The sequence below is a fragment of the Maylandia zebra genome, linkage group LG15, assembly GCF_041146795.1.
Source record: "Maylandia zebra isolate NMK-2024a linkage group LG15, Mzebra_GT3a, whole genome shotgun sequence".
Taxonomy (NCBI): Eukaryota; Metazoa; Chordata; class Actinopteri; order Cichliformes; family Cichlidae; genus Maylandia; species Maylandia zebra.
Genome location: NC_135181.1, coordinates 26,599,162 through 26,621,523, shown reverse-complemented (window position 1 = coordinate 26,621,523; position 22,362 = coordinate 26,599,162). Strand labels below are relative to the sequence as shown.

Here is a 22,362-nt window from a genome sequence, read left to right as displayed (position 1 = left end):
AGAACATTTGTGGTTTTGAAACTTATGCATGTGATGACGCATGAGGGGCGTTATAAATTTCCCTGATGATATAAAACAACTGATTGTGTATTGTTCGAGTGAGATCGATGCTGTCTGCATACAGTGTTCATCTCCCACACGTGTGTTCATTAAAATCCTCGTTTGACTCCACTCGGCTGGATCAGTGTTGTTATTTGGATTACCTCCTGTATCCCTCCTCAATATTTGAACCCTTAACAATCTTAATTGCTTAATTGCACTTTGGGGATAAATAAAGTCTCTCTGACTCTGACTCTGATTAGAAAGAAGGAACTTGACTTATTGATGAATGGAAAACCCACTGTAGGTGTTTAGTGGTTAGACGCCAATTGACTCTGGGCAGAGCAGACCCCAGCTGAGAAAGGGAGACTAGACACTGCTGGTGGAGTTGAGGGTGGCTTGAATGAAGCTTGCGTGCTGAGATTCGGAGATGGGGAGCAGGTGGATTGCACAAAGGAGTCTGCGAAGGAGAAAGACAAATGCAGATGAAATTTAAAGTACGAGGCATGAATGTTGATTGGCCTGGAGAAGGGCGGGAGAAGGTGATTGGACTAGACCGGTGATGACACCTTTTCTACTGTAACATTTACAACCACAAAGTTAGTTTCAGGTATGACATTAATACCATATAAAGTACTGTTGAAACACAATTATATACAGTAAATGCCTCCTGTAACTTGACTCTTATGGTTTTGGGAGGTGTTTGTTCATCTGTCTGTAAACCTGATAAACTGCATTCTGCCAAGGTAACAGCATTGGCATCATCAGCTTGCAGTCAGGTGAGATGTACAGGTTCCTTGTTTTTGAGTCAGATACAACACAGACACACCTGAGCGAGGATGTCCAATCTCTTTTTCACACTTTCTTTCCATCATTTTAAGGTGAAACAACAGTGACAGGTGAGTGAGAACAAACTCAGCAGGTTTTATTCCTGGGTATTTGTTTTTCTCATTTCTGACAAAATTAAAATTGCAGGGTACAAATGTTTATGTAATTAAAAGTGCTAAATTCAGAATCTTGTTAGTGTCAGAGTAAGGTGTTCTCATTCTGAAGAGCACGTTAAAAGTAGGAATACTGCAACTGTGTCTTTTTACTTCAGGTACGTGCTGTTGATTTTCAACAAATACAATTCACTTTCCTCCCTTAACATGTTTGTCCTTTTTAACTGGACATATGAGTGGTTCAGAGGTCAGACAAGTTTTTATCCAGCTATCATCATTATGGAAAGTAAATGAAGAAACACTTTCAGTCATGCGATCTGTCAACCAGTGGCTGAAGCTACATCATTAAGCCTTTTTCATGTTTCATTAATTTCCTTTGTGTGTGGATGAGTCGATCAGCCTCAGAAAGCTTTATTAATCTTTTCAGTGGAACAGACTATGGCAGGAGCAATGAAACAGAGCTCTGGGATTCGAAGTCTGTAGCCTCACCATCACTGAGTGAATGCAGTGAGCTGTGGTTTCAGGCTTAGCAGAGGGACCAACAACAGCTTAGACAAAGACTGCATTCCATTTAAGCAATTTTCTATTATTGTTCGTGCATGTTAATAATTTACTGGAACATAGAGATGAGTCATTGTCATGGTATTAATTCTACCTGTACATTTCCTGTTGTGACAGCTGAAATTCTTCCAGAGTAAGAGTTGTGACATTAAGCTGGCGTAACAGCAACTGGTCAAAAGAACAGTCATATTGATAACAACACTAATAAACACATTTACTAAATGAACTACAGTGGAACCCCGACTTACGAAAGTAATCCGTTCCCGAGGTAAGTCGAAGCACCCATCACGCCTTTTGAGTGAGGCGATGCTGGCTGGAGACGAAGTTCTCAGTGGCGGAGGCTGAAGAAAGCATACGTATGCATGCATACAGCACCACCACGGGGAAAACTGGCATAACATTACGGTGTAAAGTTCTTGATTTTTTTCATTCAAAGATTAATCAGGCTTTAAACATAAGGAGGTAGTGCAACAGACACTGAAGTGCATGTTAAAGACGAAAGAAAACATTATTTTTATTAACAAACATTTTTAATCCACCAACAGCCCTGGCATCTAAAAACACTACAAGTGAAAAAGAATGGCAACAAAAAACAATGTACTATTCATTCAGACATTTTTACACAATTATTAACACTTCAACTTTCTTTGTAATGTCTGCTTGTATTTTAAGAAGTATCACATCTGGGTAAAAATATTACCACTAACTCAAAATTAGAGGAATAAGTGTACATATGTGTCAGTTGTATGCATGCATGCATACATATGCTGCATGTATATAACATTCTAAACATTCTAAACATTCTAAAACATTAAAACTAAAACTTTCATATTTTTAAAACTTGTATTGTATAATTTTTTTAATTTTCTATTTTATAATTTTTTTTATTTTATATTTTTGTGCATTTTTATGTTTTTTAACTAATCACTACTGCTACTTTCATCGCTTTTTTCACCTTCTAAGGCACACTTTCACCTGGTTGACTTGCTGCTAGCCTCTTTGTGAAAAGTTTATCTAACAACGTCTGTCTCTGTCTACTTTTCAAAATGGATATCAAGTGGGAGAGGCAGATGTCACTAAAATGCTCTATAGCACGAGTGGTAAAGTTCTTTTCAGGGTGATTTTTTTCGACAAAATCGGCCACCTTCTGAAAATCGCGGAGAATGTCCTTGATATCGCCCGATGGTATGACGGCCTCCTCCTCCTCGCCGAATTGTTGCTGTACTGATGAGTGCTGCATCGCTTCCAACTCTTGCAGCTCTGTCGTTGACAACTCCTCTTGATGTTCAAGCACAAGGTCGTTTATATTCTCCTCCTTGACCTCAAGTCCCAGGGCGGTGCCAAGATTTATGATCTCCTCAACTTTGACTTCAGGTTGAGGTTCCCCCTCCTTCCCCTCAAAGCCTTCAAAATCTCAAGGGGCAACAGCATCAGGCCACAGCTTCCTCCAAGCAGAATTTAGCGTTCAACGACTCACCTCCCGCCATGCCAATGAAATCAACTTGAGTCATGCAACGATGTCGAAATTATTTTTCCAAAACTCCCTGAGGGTGAGCTGCGTACTCTCTGTTATGTCGGAACACCGTTCGAACATGTGTTTCGTGTACAGTTTCTTAAAATTAGAGATGACTTGCTGATCCATGGGCTGGGGGAGAGGGGTTGTGTAGGGAGGGAGGAAGAGAACCTTAATGAACGAGAACTCCTCCAGGATGTCGTCCTCGAGGCCAGAGGGGTGGGCGGGGGCGTTATCGATGCTCAGCAGGCACTTCATGGGGAGATCGTTCTCCTCAAGGAACTTCTTGACAGCAGGGCCAAAGACCAAGTTGACCCATTCGACAAAGAACTGTCGGGTCACCCAGGCCTTGGGGTTGGACCTCCACATAACCTCAAGCCTCTCCTTTAAAATTTTGTGTTTCTTGAAGGCACGCGGGTTTTCTGAGTGGTACACTAGGAGTGGCTTGACCTTACAGTCCCCACTGGCATTAGCACACAGGGCGAGGGTAAGACGGTCTGTCATGGGCTTGTGGCCTGGCATCTTTTGTTCCTCCGCGGTGATGTGCATACGCTGCGGCATTTTATTCCAGAAGAGGCCGGTCTCATCACAGTTAGTACCTGCTGGGGGGGTGTAGCCTTCTTGGTTTATGAGTTCCTCAAATTTTCTAACAAATTCTTCGGCAGCCTTGTGATCGGAACTTGCTGCCTCGCCGTGACGCACAACAGAGTGGATGCCAGTCCTCTTCTTGAACCGATCAAACCACCCATGCGACGCCCTAAACTCTGGGGAGGATGGGGGTGCCTCCTGCAAGGACGTCGATGCCGTTGGCTGCTCATTGGAAGGTGCCTTGCTTACTAAATCATTATAAATTGAGGACGCCTTCTCGCAAATGATCGTCTCGGTGAGTGTATCGCCAGCCTTTCCCTTGTCTTTAATCCAAACAAGGAGAAACCTTTCCATCTCATCGTGTATGTGGCTCCTCCTTTTGGACATGATGGTGGTGCCCGTTGAAGGTTTACCTGCTTTGATGACTTCTTTTTGTTTTAGAATTATTCCTATGGTCAAAGGATTTCGGCCATTCTCACGTGCAATAGCACTAAGTTTCACACCTCACTCATATTTATGAATAATTTCTCTCTTTGTTGTCATCGAGAGCACTTTACGCTTCTTCTTTTCACTCGAATCGCTTGCAGGCCTCATTGTGAATGAACAATAGGCTATTGGCTAATTGCTAACTGCAACATCAACACAATACGAAAGCCAAGGTGGTTGGCACATAATTCGGAAGGCATTCTAGGCATTCTGGGCATTCTGGGCTCGGCCAATCAGAGCCTGCTGATTTCGGAACACAGGCATTTTGCCGTAACACGGGCAGAAATATTGCCGTTCAGTGCCTTCATAACTTGAATTTTCCGTTTAACGGGGTATTTGTAAGTCGGGGTTCCACTGTATATTTGCATTATAAATTATGTGATGGGAAATTATACTGAGCGAGTACATGATCAAGAATTTTGACTTTGTTAGGGAAACAGGGGGAGTTGTTTGAAACACTGACTTCAGTTACAAGTTGTTATTATTGTTACATTAAAACTATGTGGTGTGTATATCAAGAGTTAAACTAGATATTATTTTGACCATATGATCCATGAGCAGGCATTTCTATGCTATTACAAGGGCACTCTACTAATATACTGTACTAATGTGTCAGATCATGTTTTTCTACCAACTCTGTCTTGATCTAAACTACATTCCCTGTTAAGTGTTTGTGGCATTAAGATGCTGACAAAAGGTGTCCACAGGTACATACAGACACATCTGCCAAAGTGCTGAAAACTCCTTCGTTGTACTTCCTGTTAGAGCATGCATCCATTGGACTACATTTTACATTATGACACAACACAATACCAGCTATATTTCTTAACAGATCCGTTAGGATTTGTGGTACTACACTGTACTTTAAATATGCAAGGCATTAACAATTCATGATTGACATACTGAGTACGTAACAGTAAAGTTCAGGAAACACATACAGGTGATCACACCCACAAACTACACCCTTTTTGGCTTCTACCTCAAAGCACACTGTGTTCTGTTGATCTTATGTGCTGCACAATAATGTTTAATATTTAGTATTTACTGTCATATTCCCATATATCATTGTGATGTTGTTTATTCTATTACTCTTGTTCTCTTCTGCTTGTTTTCTTTTTTCTTTCTCAGCAGGTGATCCAGGTGATTGATATATGCATTTTTTATTTCTTTTTTTTTTTCTGCTCATTCTGTTGGTTTTTGTTTTTTGCCCTTCTCCCCCGTCCCTCTTCTCAGCTGTTTCTCTTTCCCTCTTTCTTTCTCCCCTTCTTTCCTCCAGTCAAGTCTGTCCCGTATTCAGTAAGTGAAAATAAAATAAACAATAAAAGGTGAATCAAATGGACCATTACGGCAAGGCTGGGATGGTCAATTTGGTAAAGCAAATCCGTTGGGCATCTTTCTTTGCCTTTAGACAACAATTCTGATGGCAAAAGAGCCAAACGGGACAGGCAAAAAAAAAAAAAAAAAAAAAAAAGGAAACACATCCTAGCTGTGTCTCTGCTATACTGCCTTGACTTGAAGTACTAATCGCATTTTGCCCTCCAGCTCTCTTCTAATAAATCATGTTCTGTAACTAATAATATTCATGTTATGAAAGTTAAATTATACTCAATGTTTTTTTTGAGAATTTAAATCTTGCAGATTAAAAATGTAAGTCAGTTGAACGATAAAAACCTTTTTGAGCAGTAATGCGCTCACAAGGTAATGTTCAAACATGCAAGACATGTGTCACCTGTACACCTTGAACAGTTATCTTTCAAGGTGCACACACAATAACTACAATTGTAGTTGTGAACCAAGAGATCAAGATCAGAACTAGTGATGGGAAGTTCGGCTCTTTTCAGAGAGACAACTCTTGTGGCACGACTCCCAAGGAAGAGCTGGCTCTTTTGGCTCCCAAATGGCTTCTAATTTATTATCTTCAACAGCATAATATTTTAGCCTTACTTGGCAAATATGAATGCTTCGTGTGTTGATAAACCATTTTGTATTTAGTGTTTTTATGAGCAGCCTTATAACTGCCTAATTTTGTGTATTTCTTCTGTTTCAAAAGCAGGCATTCTTACTTAATTTTAATATTTTAATCAAATGTTTAATTTTAATTTGACACAAAAACAAATGAACAAAACTCTGTAAACAAATCCGCAGAGCAGGAACAGAACCAAACTCAGTAACCAAACAGTATGTCTGGAGAGCAGTTTCTCCTCTGAGTTATTATCTTTTCTGTTTTTGAGAAGACTCTTTCCGAAGGTGCAGCTGTAATGCATAGTCTCCCCTCCATCACCTTCACCAGGTGTGGAAAACTGTGACCTTGGCCTGCCACCAGCTCAGGGGGTCTTCTCCATGTTGGAAAGATAACATCTCATCTCTCAAGATAGCATTGCATCTCCAGTAGAACATCAGCTCTTTGCAGCATCTCCTGTAGCTCTTTCGTTAAAGAGTCTCCACACAGCAGAAGTTTGTGGCTCCTCCTCCAATTGGCCCTCTAATGATGGAGCTGGGTGGCTGCTGGGGGTGCATTTTGCTGCTGAGGCAGTTATTCTCTGAAGTGCTTCATCAACAGCTCTGTTGTCACTTAATTAAGGCTTTTTAAACCTGCGATCCAGTAATGCAGTTTCTGAGAGGGTAGTGTTGAACTCCATATGCAGAAATGTTTGGTCCATGGCTGAATAAAGAGGTGCAACCAATTCCAACCAATCATGCTGTGTGTGATGTATGTGGGAGGACAGTGGCAACACAATAAACCTTGTTTAAAAAAATTGGGGAGCCGGCTCTCACTTGATGGAAGTTGGCTCTTAGAGTCAATGCTTTTGCACATGACACATCACTATTCAGAACTAATCTTATCTGTTCCACGGTCTAAATTTGGTAGGGACAGAGCCTTTCTGTGGCAAGTCCCAGACTCTGGAGTAGTCGGCCTCTAAATATTAGGTCTGCACAAATGCTGGAACATTTTCAGTCTTTACTGAAGACAAATACTTTTGACTGGCTTTTAGCACACGTCGATGCACTTTTTGCAGCATGAGATGTTTGAAATGTGCAATACAAATAAACTTGACATTGACCTTGACAATAGCTACCGTAACTACAGTTATTGTGTTCCAGTGAGTCCTGTAGACTGACAGAGTTACAGAGTTTGTCTCTCAGCTGGTTCTTTGGATGCTTTTAACCCCAGTAAGGACTCAAGACTCTCAGTGTTGGTAGTGAAATTTGTTTCTTTGATAATTGTGTGTTTTTACAGTCCATTCCACCCCCCTCCTCGGCAGCGGCGCCACGGACTACACCTCCGTCACAGTGTTGTTCTGTGTTCATCTGCAACCCAGACTACAAATCTCTCTGTAAGTCTTTCAGACCGATAGATGTCAGTGACTTTGTTCCTCAGCTCTTTCTTTAGTTGGTTGTGTGATGTGCTGCTGTTTGAGATCTGCTCCACTTTGTTACACAGCCTGAAAGTTACATGTCTGGAAGTAGTCAGGCCTGGGTGTGACAGTGAAAGTCAGCTTTCAAAAAGTTGCGGTTAAGCACAGTTAACTCATAATTTAATGGCTCTGCATGTGAGGACCCAGGAGAGCTCTATCCCTATCTCTGATGTCCAAACTTAGCCCAACATTACTCAGGTTGAGCCTTCACAATGAAACCAAAACAGACCAATCAAAACACAAAAAGTGAATATCCTGCACTAAACGCCAGCAACCGAGACAGTTTTCTTATTCTGTGTTATTCTATCCATTTTCTTCCGCTTATCCTGTGCCAGGTCACTGTGGCAGCAGCCTAAGCAGAGAAGCCCAGACCTCCCTCTCCCCGACCACCTCCTCCAGCTTGTCTGAAGGGAACACCAAGGTGTTTCCAGGCCAGCTGAGAGATATAATCTCTCCAGTGTGTCCTGGGTCTGCCCCGGGGCCTCCCCCCAGTGGGACTTTCCCAGAACACCTTACCCGTACAACGATTGTATTAGTAGGGTGGCTGCAGCTCAGGTGTCAGAGCAGGTCACTTACTAAACGGAAGGTTGGTAGTTTAATCCCATTCTGCTCCTGTCTGCATGCCAAATATCCTTGGGCAAGATACTAACCCCATGTTGCTCTCCGATGCATTCATCAGAATACGAATGCGTGTGAGTGTTAAATAGGATTGAATGGCCTCTAGCAATGGGCCAAAAACCCCATATTCCCGAAGCACCTCCCACACTCCGAAGGACAGTATTAAATGCCTTCTCCAAGTCCACAAAACACATGTAGACTAGTTCGGCAAACTCCCATGCACCCTCAAGTATCCAGTGTTCAGTGTTTCACGACCAGGACAAAAACAGCATTGTTCCTCTTTTACCCGAGGTTCGACTAACGGATGGACTCTCCTTTCCAGCATCCTGGCATAGACTTTTCCAGGGAGGGGTGTGATCCCCGTATAGTTGAAACACACCCTCTGGTCCCCCTTCTTAAAGATGGGAATCACCACCCCTGTCTGCCAATCCAGAGGTACTGCCCGTGATCTCTCCGCAACACTGCAGAGAAGTGTCAACCAAGACAGCCCTCAGGGCGGACCTCATCCACCCCAGAGCCTCTGCCACCAAGGAGTTATTTAACTGCCTCAGTCACCTCAACCCACAGCATGTCTTTATCTTGTTTTCCTTCTCTCACCCCAACCGGTCACAGCAGATGGCCGCCCCTCCCTGAGCCTGGCTCTGCCGGAGGTTTCTTCCTGTTAAAAGGGAGTTTTTCCTTCCCACTGTCGCCAAAGTGCTTGCTCATAGGGGGTCATATGATTGTTGGGTTTTTCTCTGTATCTATTATTGTACGATCTACTGTACAGTATAAAGCACCTTGAGGCGACTGTTGTTGTGATTTGGTGCTATATAAATAAAATTGAATTGAATTGAATTGAACCCAGAGATAGGTGAGCTGTCCTCTAGCCGTCCACAGGGGATTAAGGAGGTCCTCGACGTATTCCTTCTATCAGGGCCTCAGTGCCTGCCCGCTGCGCGGCACACAATGCACCCAACCCCTACGGCGCCTCCTGCAGGTGGTGGGCCAGCAGGAGGATGGGCCTATGTCCCTTTTCTGGGCTGTGCCTGGCCGGGCCCCATGGACTAAGCCCTGGCCACCAAAAGCTCACCCTCGGGCAGCCTCCCCACTGTCCCTGATCCCTGGGACACACAAACCCCTCCAAAATGATAAGGTAGTGATTTGCGGAGTGGTGCTGTATGTAATGTGTAATTTTAAATGTAATAAATGTCATTTTTACCTTCCAGTGTAAAGCACCTTGAGGTGGCTGTTGTTGTGATTCAGAGCTATATGAATAAAACTGAATCGATTTTGCAAATCTTCTTTTGACTGATTTATGAAATATTCCAACAAAGTATAATAAAATATTACTGAAATGTTTTACTTCACAGGAAAGTTTACTGTTACAGATTTATTGAGACCATCTAGTGTATGTGAGTTCCATTTATACTCTTTGCATGGTAACTGTGAGGTGTTTGTGCCGCAGACTGAACCTGGACCAAGAGACTAAGAATCAGGCCAACAGCTTCTCAGCTGAAGGATGCAGAGAGGACACTTTCCATCAGGACAAACCAGGATCAGAGAACCCGTGACACTCATCTCTCTTTGAAACTATGGCCGCTGCAGATCCCTCAGCTGACTCTGAACTCGAGTATTTATGTTTAGCTCATCTGAACATATGTGGTCTTAGGAATAAGCATCCTGACGTTGAGAAAATATTAACAGATTCTAACATTCATGTGCTGGCGTTAACTGAAACTCATTTAGACAACAGTGTTAAAAACTCTGAACTACATATAGAGAAATTCAGGTTTTACAGGAAGGATAGAAACAGTAATGGAGGTGGTGTCTGTTTCTATATTCACGATCACATGACAGTTATTCAGCGGTATGACTTGGATCACAAAGATCTCGAGATGATCTGGGTTGAGATTTACCTTCCAGATACCAGACCAGTGTTAGTGGGATGTTGTTACAGACCATCAGGCAGCAAAATAGATTATTTAATTAAAATCTGCAGAAAAATAGAAATGGTGTCAAATGAAGACAAAGACATTTTCCTTCTGGGAGACTTTAACTTTGACTGGTCGAAAGAGTCTACAAAAAAGACAAGGATTGATTTTGTCTCCTCTGTGTGTGGACTGACCCAGATCGTAAAAAAGCCTGCCAGGGCGCACGTGACAAATTCACGATCCACATCAAAATATATTGATCACATCTACACAAATATTCCAGCGCTCTGCTCAGAACCAGACGGTCACCAAGTTAAATCAATCAGTAATCATAAGCTCATCACTGCCACTGTACGAAGAAGAGTCCCCAGAAGCAGAAACTCAGAAACAGATCCCCTCAGTGAACCCTTAAAGTCTCCTCCTGTTCTTTCTGAAGTGTCTCCATCAGAGTTTCTTATTAAAAAGAAGATCATGGAAAACAAACACTGTTCTCTTGAGTTTAGGAAAGTTGAGGATAAGGAAGTTGAGAGGTTGATGTCCGACGTTGATGCTTATGTTCTACAAGCTGCAGCTCCATCCATCTCTGCTCCCATATGTCACATCCTGAACTCGTGCATCCACCGCGGCAAGTTCCCATCAGAGAATCTTGAGAGCTGCGTATTCCGTCCTGATCCGATCCTGGAGAAAGTACTCCTCCAGCAGATGCAGGGATACTTTTATAACAATGAACTTTTCACTCATCATCAAACTCTTGGTGACATAACTGATCATTGGCTCACAGAACTGAAAAAAAAAAGAAAAGTTGGAGTTGTATTCATAGATTTCAGTTCGTCCTCTGATGTCATCAGTCCTAATCTGCTGCTTCCCAAACTGAAGTCTTACCATTTCTCAGATTCGGCCATTTCTATAATGAGAAGTTTTCTCTCTGATGGAAACAGCTGCTCATGTCGCTGGACAGACACTCACTGTGAGATGCCACGAGGAAGCTGCATGACTCACTTCCTGTTCTCTGTTTATACAAACGATCTGAAAGTTGCTTTAAAAAGTGCTCATGTTGTTGTGAGTAACAGTAAGCTGATGATGTATCACTCAGAAAAAAAGCACCAGGATTTACAGGAATTGTTGAGAGATGAATCAGAAATTGTGCGTGGCTGGCTCAGAGAAAACAGCATGGTTTTAAAGACGTTCACATCAACAGTAATCAGAACCACGACGCAGGTGAAGAAAATACAAACACTCCTCAGAGCCACACTCAGTGTAAATGTGCAAGAGTTTAACTGGATCGGAATATTAGGAGTTTTACTGCACGATGCTCCTCATCTGGTTTGGACATCTTAATGAAATCTTTCTGAAAGAAAAGCTTTGGTTTGAAAAGGAAGTGCTGTACAGTTTGCTCCTCCCCCTTTTCAATGTAAATATTTATTCTCTCATTTGAGTCTCTTCAGAAGTGGAGAATTTTGTACTCTACCAGTCTGCACCCTGGAAGTCTGTCTGGTGAGATATTTAATTATAGAGGTGATTTATTAGATTATTAAGAATGAGAAAATATTGAAAGGTTGTTGACTTTCGAAGCCAGTGTGTTTTAACTACTCTCTTCATATTTTAATGGTCATTTTATCACTTAATGTGCTTTTCTGTGGTTACATAATTTTATCACTTTCTTTATTTGTGCGCTTCGAAGAAGCAGTGACCAGCAGAGTGTGTGTGTGTGTGTGTGTGTGTGTGTGTGTGTGTGTGTGTGTGTGTGTGTGTGTGTGTGTGTGTGTGCGCGCGCGCAGAGAATGAAATAAAATAGGAAAATGGACATTTTGGGATGGATGTGATTTTTACTGCAGTAGTCTGTTAGGGTCAGGGGTCACTGCCTCTGTTGAATCATGTTCCTTGTTTTTGTAAAAAAAAATATATGTGCTCATAAAAAATAAAAAAAAAACAACTCCTCAAAACTTCTTCTTTTTATTGTTGTGGGTCTTCACCTTACAATTTAAACCGTCTAGGCATTATATCAATAAAATTAAATTCTTCTTCTCCCAGCCGTTCACTCCAGAGCAGGATGCTCTTCTGCAAGTGCTCAGAGCATCCTGCTCACTGAAAATCTGAACACCAGACTGTGTTGAAGAATGAAGATTTGTACAAACTTTGTTTTTGCCTCATGTGCTGTATTTACATGATGTTAGCATGTTTCAATAAACCACTGCACCTATTTCCCGCTCAACATTTTTGCATAGTACTGTATATCCATTAGTCAGGTTCATGGTCCCTGGGTATAACATGGAAGTACTCAGTAGAGAAGTGAAAACTGGAGATCAGCCTTCTGTTACTACAGTAACATCACAGCAGCCCCGTTATTGGTCACATGATGTCATTAAAATGCTCCAAAGGCCAATAGCACAGACAGGGTCCAGAGGTCCAGTTCAGCTGAAGCTAGCAGACAGATAGTAGCTACAGCTGCCTGTGTCACCATCCACGTGTCAGTCACAGAGGCCACGCCCCTAATAATGAAAAACAGTCAGAGGTTTTACAGAGAGGTGGAGGAGGCGGTGTTTTTGATTAGAGGGCAGGTTGTAAATAAATTTAAACCTGTTCATTTATTAGTGACTTTATGTTGTTTTCATGTTTAGAGTGAAATCAAACTTTGGCTGTCACAGCTTTATTTTACAGAAGTAAACAAACCCATTCATTCTTTCACATCCGAAGCGTGTCAGGTGTTTTTAAATGTATGTGCTTTAAATGATCGTGGAATCACTGAAGCCAGCGGAGATGATCTAACTAAAACATGGAAAAGAAACCGAAACCAGAGACTGAAAATCCAGAAATATCAGAGTGAGGGTTCTACATGTGACGTGAATCCAGTGTGAACACATGTGTCTGAGCTACACCACCTCCACCATTCACAGCAGCTTCGTGAGCCAACACGAAGGTGGAGGAGGGGCTACTATAATTAACTGCGGGAGTAAGAACAACTGAGCACAGCTATTGATGAGGCAGCTAACTCCCAACCCCTGACCCTTCCTGACGGTGCCATTCTGCTGCCGCTCGTGAGCACTGTGTGTAGGAGCATACCACAGCTGGAGCTGTGTGTCAGGCCCAGATGTTTCCAGTTAATGTCTTTAAATCTCAAACAGACGGGGAAAGAAGGAGGCGCAATCATAATTGGACATTTCAGACTCATTCAAAGGACAAATGTCCTGGAGAATCATTGGAGGTGGGGGTCAGGGTGTTGGCTGGAAGGTGGAAGATGATTAAAGTTGACCTTGAGCCTGAGGGAGAGAAAACTAAGATGGATGGATGAGAACTAATGACAGAGGACCAGACAAAAGGAAATCAATAACCAGCAGATCAATAGCAGCTTAATTTTTTAAAAGCCCTGAAGGTCTGAGGTCATCTGGGTGTCACAGTTTGTACACTGTCCACTTCTTACTGGCCAGAGTTGCAGTGAATGGTATGGGTCGACCCCACAGACGGAGGCGGCTGATTCCTCCGTCCGGAGCGATGATAAGTCGGACGTGGGTGACAGGATGGCTCAGTTTCAGCTCCATCTTGCCGTAGTGATGAATGTGATGAGGGCGGAGCTGCAGAGAGGTAGGAGGCGGTGAGGAAGAGGATGAGAGGGTGAAAATGATTTAACAGGTGACAAAGGTTACCTTCTGAGGAGGGAGAAGGACCCTCCATTTCCCAGAATTCCACCTACTGCCGATACACTGAGCCTTCTCCTCAGGGGTCAAAGTGCATGCCTCGATCCTGCATGAGTCTGGGAAGTTTCCTGGAGAGGAAAGTGTCAGGCTGAAGAGCTAAGTTTGTTTTTAAAGGAAAGAAAAGCAGCACTGACGTGTCTCCACCTTTGAAGTGGTTGGTGTCGACCTCAACGCTGCTGATCAGTCCGGGATGACCGAGACGAAACACCGCCCACTCCCAGCCGGGAACCTGCAGGATCCCACGCTGGTCTGCCTGCAAGATTTGCAGCAGGGAAGCATTTAACCCACATCTATAATGTAATAATATTTATGTTCACGGTTGGAGAAACAAGAAGTTAATAATATTATATCATTATAGTACAATGAATTGTGACACTGAGGACAGCTTGAAAAGAAAGTGGAAACCTTTCTAATGAAATGAAACATTTTAGAGAGAGAGAGGACTCTCTGACAAGCAAGGAAACTGTTGGTAGTAAATGAAGTCAATCAGAAATTGATGTTTTTCACTGTGTAGACACTGCTGGAGGACATTTTGTCTTTTTTGCTATGTGAAGAGTTTTTATAAAGGTGTCAGGAGAGTGCACCACTTTTACTTCTGTGGGATTTAACCTTTATAAATGTGTAAAGGTTAGAAACTTTAAAGACTTTTCCTTATTTCCTCTCATGTTCCTCCAGTTCAGTGGTTTCACACAGTTTTTTCTGCTCTTGGATCTTTATGATGTCGGAGAAACGTGCTGTCAAAAATCCTTTGGGCCAGCCAATCAGAATAAAGCTGGCTGTGAATCATGTACAGCTGCTTTAACGTATAGAGCCGGAGATGTGACATTAGTGTTGTCAGCGTGCACACCTGCAGTTTTTTGGGTCGGTCCAGTCTGCGGGCCGTTTCCCATCCATCGGCCATGTTGGCAGCTCGACCAAGTCCTGCAAACACAGCACACCAGTTTGACCAGAGCTCCCAGCTCACTCACAACAGAGACATTCAACCCAATATTATCAATATATATATTATATTGAAATACAGATTATTGTACTATCTGATGTTAACCAATCATATTGCGTGGATGCCCAAAGTGGGCGTCACTGTAGCCGAGGCAGACTCCTCCATTGGTCAGAGCCACTAGGTCAACATCCTGATTAGTGGAGACAGATGACCAGTCCCTCAGCCCAACACCGTACACCCGCAGTCTGGCTATGCCTCCATCTGAAACACAGTATATTGTAGATGCATATAAAGTTGCACAGAGCATGTGTGTGTGTGTGTGTGTGTGTGTGTGTGTGTGTACCTGGGTACATGTTGAGGCGCAGGTGTGTCACTCTCCTGCTGAAGCTGACTTTGAAGTAGTTATGGCAGCAGTCCGAGTATCCAGGCTGCAGCTGCGACACACTAACCAGCTCTGGCCACACCTCTGATCCCAGCTGTCAATCAAACACAGTAAATGACATCATTCAGTGAACATCCAGGTCAGACATGCCCACATGGCACAGGTGTTCACCTAATCAGCAGCCACACCAGGGGCGATTTTAGCCCATTTTTGAATCAATGAATCAAAGCACCCCCAAAGATTATTTACTGTTTGTGTGACACACTACTAAAAATATAAAAAGCATTCAGTACTTGTTTGAGACATAACATTTTAACAACAAAAGTATAGATAACACCCCCCAAATGGTTTGTTCCAGCTCTCCCCTCTAGCGCCCTGATGGTGGCTGAGACACAGCGGAGCGGAGGTGTAAGTGCCTGGCTTAAAACAGGACATATTAGCTGCATTTAACCTTCAGTTACTCTTTATATAGTTAGGTAGGAGTCAGACCATGTTTCTTTTTAGCTGAAAAACATTACACCAGGTAGCCTGCAGTGTTGGAAATGTGTTTTCCAACGATGTTTGCTACCCTACAATCCGTCCTGCTCTGTAGTAAAATCAGCGGCATTTGACTGTCCTGTTGCTCCCATTGAAATTTATATAGCCTATTTAAAATCTAAAACTTAAAATTATCTGTAGTCTACTGTTGTTGCCACTGTCCTGTTTGAAATGGAGAAGTTGGTTATTTTGTCATATGTGCATGTGCCAAGATTAAACCCAGGAGCAACATTCAGGTAAAAGTGTAAGATCAAAAGATCCGTCAATCAAGAATAATTTTGGATCAGTGTTTCAATATTTATATCTTTTATTAGATGTTCATGTGGTTTGGTTATTTGCCTTTTGGTTGAAAGTACACTGAGAGAGGACTTTTTTTTTTATTAGTGGTCTTAATAGTATTTGTTTTTTAATATTAATGTAATTTTTTACATCTAATTAATACAATCTATTTGTGTATGATTGTCAGTCCAAAGAGGGAGAGAAGAAAGAGGGGAACGTGAGAAGAAAGTACAAGGTCAGGAAGAACCAGATAAGAAAACAGACAGGGAACAGTGACAGGCAAAACAGAAACTGTTAAACTGCTTGAGAGAGTTAATGACAAAAAGTGATAGACAGATTTGCCAACCTCAAGGTGAGGCGACATAGGTTAAAATAAAACAAAAAATCTGCAGAGCCTACAGTAAAGATCTTTTCATACATTGAATACATTGTACCATAGGCAAAGTTGCCTCCATTTTTATAATTTTATTTATCAATATTTTGTACATTTGTACATTTCAAGGACTCTATTTTTGGAGTGTATTTTTATGTATCTGTATTATATTATACATACACATTAAAAGTGAATCTCTGTCCAAAAAATGCACTCTGTTTACATCTTACTCACTATGATCATCATTCATCATTTTCCCCCAGTAATTAAGGTTAGGATATGTTTTTTTTTTATTCCAATCCATTCTTCGTTTGCAGCATTTAAATAACCTTTATCTGATTTGATGATTTTGTTACTGACTTTTAAAATAGTGTTTTGCTTTTCTTTCTCAAAAATGGGGATTCAATTGTGTTAAAATGTACAAAACAGTGATGTCATGTTTTGTGACGAGGACCCAGGCACAGGGAGACTTGATGAATTTAAGAATCTTATGATTTAATAAAGAAATTTGCAGACTTACTCAGAGATGGTAAAATTATGATGACTGATAACGGAGACGAAGACAACAGACGATGAGGACAGGGAGGAACAGGGGTTTAAATGCACCAAGGAGACAGTCATAGAGAACTTGGGACAACTGGAGACATTTAAGGATGCAGGGACTGACAGACACGGGGAAGACGTCTCATCGTGACGAGTAAAGTCTATCTTGCCTGGCTGGGCAGCTCTCTAGGTGCTCAGCACCCCCAAAGCTCTGATCCTAGAATCGCCCCTGAGCCATACATATAGTCATGTGAAAAAGACATTCTACTCAGGTCTTTATGGTATCCTGACGATGAATTAATGACTGATTGACGATTAGGAGCTCTCCGCTTTTCACATGGCTGCAGATAAACCGACCATAGCTGTCAATTCAGCACATCACTCTTGTTTTAAATATTTGTTTAGCTGGGGCTGACTACAGTGTCGGTGATCACATGAAGCGCCTTGAGGCGACTTTTGTTGTGATTTGGCGCTATATAAATAAAATTGAATTGAATTGAATTGAATCACATGAAGGTCACTGTTACCTTGGCAACAGCTGCCATCTGACTATCGGAGGCAGCCATGCCAGTTCGGTCTCCTTCCAGGGTGAAAGGAGACTCCTGGTCTGGGAGAACAACAGGAAGTGTTTCATTGAAGCTATTTAGATATGGAAAAGTTTAAAGTACGTTATTGGGCAATGCGATGATGATGACGATGATGACATACCCAGACAGCCGGCCTGGATGGAGATGTAGGGTGAGTGGTTTCCTGTGAAGAAGGACGTGTCGACATCAAAGCCATGGATCAAACCTGGGACTCCCAGCTGGATAATGCACCAGTCGTGACCTTCAACCAAGCAACAAGCAAACACAATGATGATTGGTTCACTTCTCAGTAAAAAAGGAAAAAAGGAAAAGAATGGATGGATGAAACACAGACACAAATAACAGGGGGAAATGATTGAGGAAGATGAGACGGGAAATACAGAGGGAACAGTTAAACTCTAACACAATCACAGATCAAACTAAGAAAACTAAAATAAACAAAATGTTAAAAGTAAAAAAAACAAAAACAAAACCCAAGTGTAAGAAATGTTGGAGCTTAGGCTCAGAAAACCCAGAAGAGAGTAAAAGAAAGCACCGCGTCAGAAAACGGGTCCGCTTGTGAAAATTCAGGGTACTAACCAGGTGTTCTCTTCCTCCTCGTCTCCCATCCGTCCATCCACTTTCCAAACTCGGTGAAGGCAGATGTGATGAACTGTGGCGGCTCTCTCTGTACACTCAAAAAATGAATGAGGTGGATTGTTCAGTGTATATTAATTATTTATTTTCATTTTACTTAAAATATATGTTTTTGTTAAGTTAAAATATGTTTTTTTAATCAAGTCTACGTAATTTTGTCTATTATTGTCTGTACAGAATACTAACGTGTTACTTGATGGCATAACATTTAAGTTAATTAGGATCAATATACTTCGTATATTCACAAGGTGGCAGTAATGCAAAAACAGTTGTAATAAAACCGCGAAGAACAACAAGGTTTCACGGCAAGACTTCAAATTTAACTTAAAAACATTGTTTTTGGCGGCAAGCTGCTGTTTCTTTTTTGAGATGTAAGACCACGTTTTTCTTTGACTATGTTGTGTAGTATCTACATGTTGAGCGTGGTTATATTTTGCGTTTGTCTTACAAGAGATGTTATATAGTTTGCGTGCCCCAGTTTTACTGGGTCCTGGATAAGTTAGATATGTCTGCTTTCATCCTGCCAAGCCTTGTTATTGTAACACGGAACCGTGAGACCACTGGGCAGGTGGTGTGTATAGGTTTACATGGTAACAGATGAAGTATCCCCCTCACAGAGCAAACCTGGGCTTAAGATGAAATATAATATTACAAGGGATGAAATTTAGTGTGCCTGTTTATCTCAGGCTATTGCAAACAACTATATTAACTGCTTACATGTTAACATGTTATTTTGTGTGTATTTTAGCTGATGATGGTTGTATAGTGTATAATATAAAGACAGCATAAACAGTGTACTGTCAGTGTAGAGATTAAATGAGGCAGGACAACTCAGGAAACATTTGCTCACATCAGGTTGAATCCACATGTATACATCCACAAAGAGCAGCAGGCCAGCTGATCACAGCCCGTACACTAAGAAAATCTGGTGAAGCTTTCAATAGAAATTATTGAGAGATATGATGATTTTCCCCACACTGAGATCCCCCCACCGCTCCTCCCCTGGCCACTTCCACGCCACCTCCACTTTAACCCCTGACTGTACAAATTTTCCTGTTTAGAGGTAGAGGTAAAGTCACCCTCTACAATGAAGGAAACAGAAAATAGAAATATATTTTTCTTTTCCTTCTGATTCATGATTTAATTCAATTAGGATTAAAGGTTAGAGTAAAGTCTGTTTTTCCATCTACTGATATTATTTTATTATTATATTAATATAGCACAGTTCAGTTAGCTTTGCACAAAAATAGAAACGTCCTTCAAAGAGCTGCTTTTACTTTCTTACTTTGAGTGTATTTCAGAGCCAGTACTTTTTAATTTTACTTGGGTAAAGAGGCTGAATCAGTACTTTTACTGCAGTATTTTTAACAATAGTATCTGTACTTCTACTTTAGTACAGAATGTGTGTACTTTTGCCACCTCTGAATGCCTTTAAAAGCTTTAAAAAATATTTAAAGATAACTCTGTTAATGTCTTATAATTATCCAGCTCATTTTGAGTCACCTGCATAAAGAACTTTATCATTAGAAAGAATCGTGCCATACACCTGCTGCTATGTCCAGTTCATCACTGTGTGAATATGCTGTCCTCCATCCTAATGTGGATTCTTCCACTGCTAAAAATAGTGCCTTAGAAACTGTTTTCTAAACATTTTAGACTGGAAAGAACAGGCATAAGCTGTTAAACAAATATTCAACTCTTTTAAATAAAGCTGGGTGTGAGGTGTTTTTAATGATGTGAAATATGAATCACTGGGCTCAGAGCTTCAGGCAGGGGAAGAAACAGTGGACTGCTCCTTTAACGTGAATGTCACTGATGCTGATGAGTGGAGTTATTTTACCTTCAGCAGGTTTTTCGCTGGGGCAAACCATTCGTCTGTGGCAAAAATTACCTGAAAGAAAAAAATTGTTTTGCTAACACAAACAGCTTCAATGTGATAACACAGAGAACTGAACAGAGTTAAAGCGGTGATTAAACATTACGCTAACAGAAACTGAGTGAACAGCTAGCTGGCCTCTTTCCTGAGCAGCAGGAGAGAAAATATTTAGACGGTTAACTGAGTTAAAGTCAATGTACGTAAAAATTATTTTAAAAAATGCATTAGACCTGTTTGTGATCATTTTATGTATTTTTGTGTTTTAAGCCCATTAAAACTCTTTTTGTGTCTTCTTCTATGTCTGTTGTCATATTATACTGAACAAATGTTAGGAGCCCTGATTTTATTCACAATTTTTTAATTTACTATAAATTACATACTATAATGAAAGATTACAAACTGCAATATAATTCATGTGTTTTCATTGTGTCTTTCGTATATTATATTACTGACTTTACATTGTTTTCATATCAGGCTGTGGTTTCAAACAGTTGTAATGAGTGGAGTGAGTGAACCTGCCCACAGCAGCAGCGTGAACATACTCGTGGTGACTCACCTTCCCTCCGACCGTCTCACAGCCCAGATCGTTGAACTGCAGGAAGTCGGGCTCTGCACACGCCTTTCTTGCCATCCTCCTCTCCGCCATACTGACCTTTCCTTGACTTTCCACTAAGACAAGAACACAAAACTTGATGCAGCCGCTGTCTGCCAACCTACTTGCGCAGCCGCTGCCCTGCAGCACAAAGTTCAGCGTTTGCTCGGCCAGACAGCAGCTGTTTGCTCACACTGTCACTCATTTACCTGCATATCTACAGCTTTGTTAACTCACCTGAAACAGACACAGTTTGACCAGTGCAGTCAGTTTGGCCGACACAAACACACAACTACAGGTGAACAGAAACCTATAAAGACAAATTCCTACCTACAAAATCATGAGCAAAACACACTGCAGCAGTTCTCCAATCACACTGGAGCTGATAAAGTAAAGAGAGCTGACCCAGGAGTTTGTGGAAGTGCCTCCAGATCGGTGCTGGGGAAACCAAAGGACTGGTGGTGAACTTCCACAACGGTGATCAATCTCAAACAGTGTTGGTCAAGTTACTTGAAAAAAGTAATCAGTAACTAATTACTGATTACTTCCCCAAAAAAGTAATCCCGTTACTTTACTGATTACTTATTTTCAAAAGTAATTAATTACTTAGTTACTTAGTTACTTTTTAAAAACACGATTTACAACCTGAAGAGGTGATAAAGCGATAGATCTTTCAGCCCAATTCTACTTTTTCTACATAATCTATCATACAAAATGTAATCAAATGGAAAAGTCTATTTTTTTAACTTGTTTTATTAGTTTTAATCTTTTAACTTTATGCATCAAGCAAAAATTTAATTATATGCAACATTCTCTGACTTGAATAAATTAGTTTAACATTTAAACCTATTTTCTACACATTCCAGCACATAAAATAAAATATTTTTTGTGTTTACACTCACTCTTTCAAATAGATGCAAGTAAAACACAGCAGAAAATAAATAAAGTCAAAGACTCAGCGGTCCTGTTGCTCTATTTTCACCTGTAAAGCAGGAGTGGGGTAGGCGCGGTCAGTTGAAGAATCCGCGACTTTCTCTGTGAGTTTCCCATTACGTCGTTGCGCACTCGGTGCTTGCTTGGAAGTTTAGGGGTTTTTTTCGCTGTAAAAAGAAGTTTTCTTCCCACTCACGATGGACGCTAATGTTTTTGTCACTTTTTATGGAATCAAACTCAAAGTAAGGTCAGTACTTCCACGCTTTAAACGCTGCACGCTGCACTCTCTCCCACAATCGATATGTGATTCATTGTTGATCTGCACACAGCACGACTCCAGATACTATAGCTCCTCTGAAAAAGACACCCTCAAATCAGAAGTACTTGATAACCTATATCTGTAATCTGTTGAAAAAATAGATTGTGTACTGTAGTGGTACAATACACAGTGAAGACAACATTCCTCCAAGACCATAGTGCTTCATATAACAGACATATAACAGGGCTAAACAGAAACCTAGGGTTGTTCCTCTTCAGCACTGTTCCTCTTCAGAACTTCAGGTTCTGTCAAGTCAGGTTCTGTCAAGTCATATTTTGTCCACCCAACCACAAAGACTGTAAAAACTGTTCGTCAAGGTGGCAAAGGGCTTAAATCTATTTTTGCTGACACTGTTTTTTCAGAGACTGTTCCTCTGCTTCTCTGTGCCCCCTGTTCTCAGGGTGACTGCGGTCCAGACATCCCCTGCACCTGTATCAGTTTCTCGAGTGAGGGGGCCCAGGGCCCGGTTGGTTCCTGCTCCAGTTTCCAGGCCAGCTGAGGCTCTGCTAGTCTCTACACCTGTACCAGCTGGGGACAGCAGCTGCGCAGCCATTGCCAGTGCCTGTTCCGGCTCCCAGGGTGAGGGTGGCCATTAACC

The 22,362-nt window shown here is 41.5% G+C and overlaps 1 protein-coding gene and 1 long non-coding RNA gene across 3 annotated transcripts; one reads left to right on the top strand and one right to left on the bottom strand.

Annotated features, from left to right (window-relative positions):
• The first annotated feature begins 866 nt into the window (after positions 1-866).
• Positions 867-12,042, top strand: LOC101478887 (uncharacterized). Its single transcript, XR_003024865.2, has 3 exons — positions 867-938; positions 7,367-7,463; positions 9,610-12,042. It is a non-coding gene; the product is annotated as an uncharacterized LOC101478887 (long non-coding RNA).
• On the bottom strand, positions 11,993-20,679 carry allc (allantoicase). 2 transcript variants are annotated; one of them, XM_012921805.5, is made up of 12 exons: positions 20,477-20,679; positions 19,885-19,935; positions 17,988-18,075; positions 17,530-17,649; positions 17,349-17,428; positions 15,051-15,183; positions 14,813-14,968; positions 14,615-14,688; positions 13,912-14,020; positions 13,717-13,835; positions 13,494-13,644; positions 11,993-12,564 (listed from the first exon to the last, which is right to left on the bottom strand). In XM_012921805.5, the coding sequence occupies exons 1-12, from the start codon at positions 20,564-20,566 to the stop codon at positions 12,548-12,550; spliced, it is 1,188 nt and encodes a 395-aa protein (XP_012777259.1). In that variant the 5' UTR covers positions 20,567-20,679; the 3' UTR covers positions 11,993-12,547. The 2 variants fall into 2 exon arrangements, with proteins under 2 accessions (XP_012777259.1, XP_012777258.2); XM_012921804.4 differs by having other exon boundaries at positions 11,993-13,644.
• Positions 20,680-22,362: the final 1,683 nt, after the last annotated feature.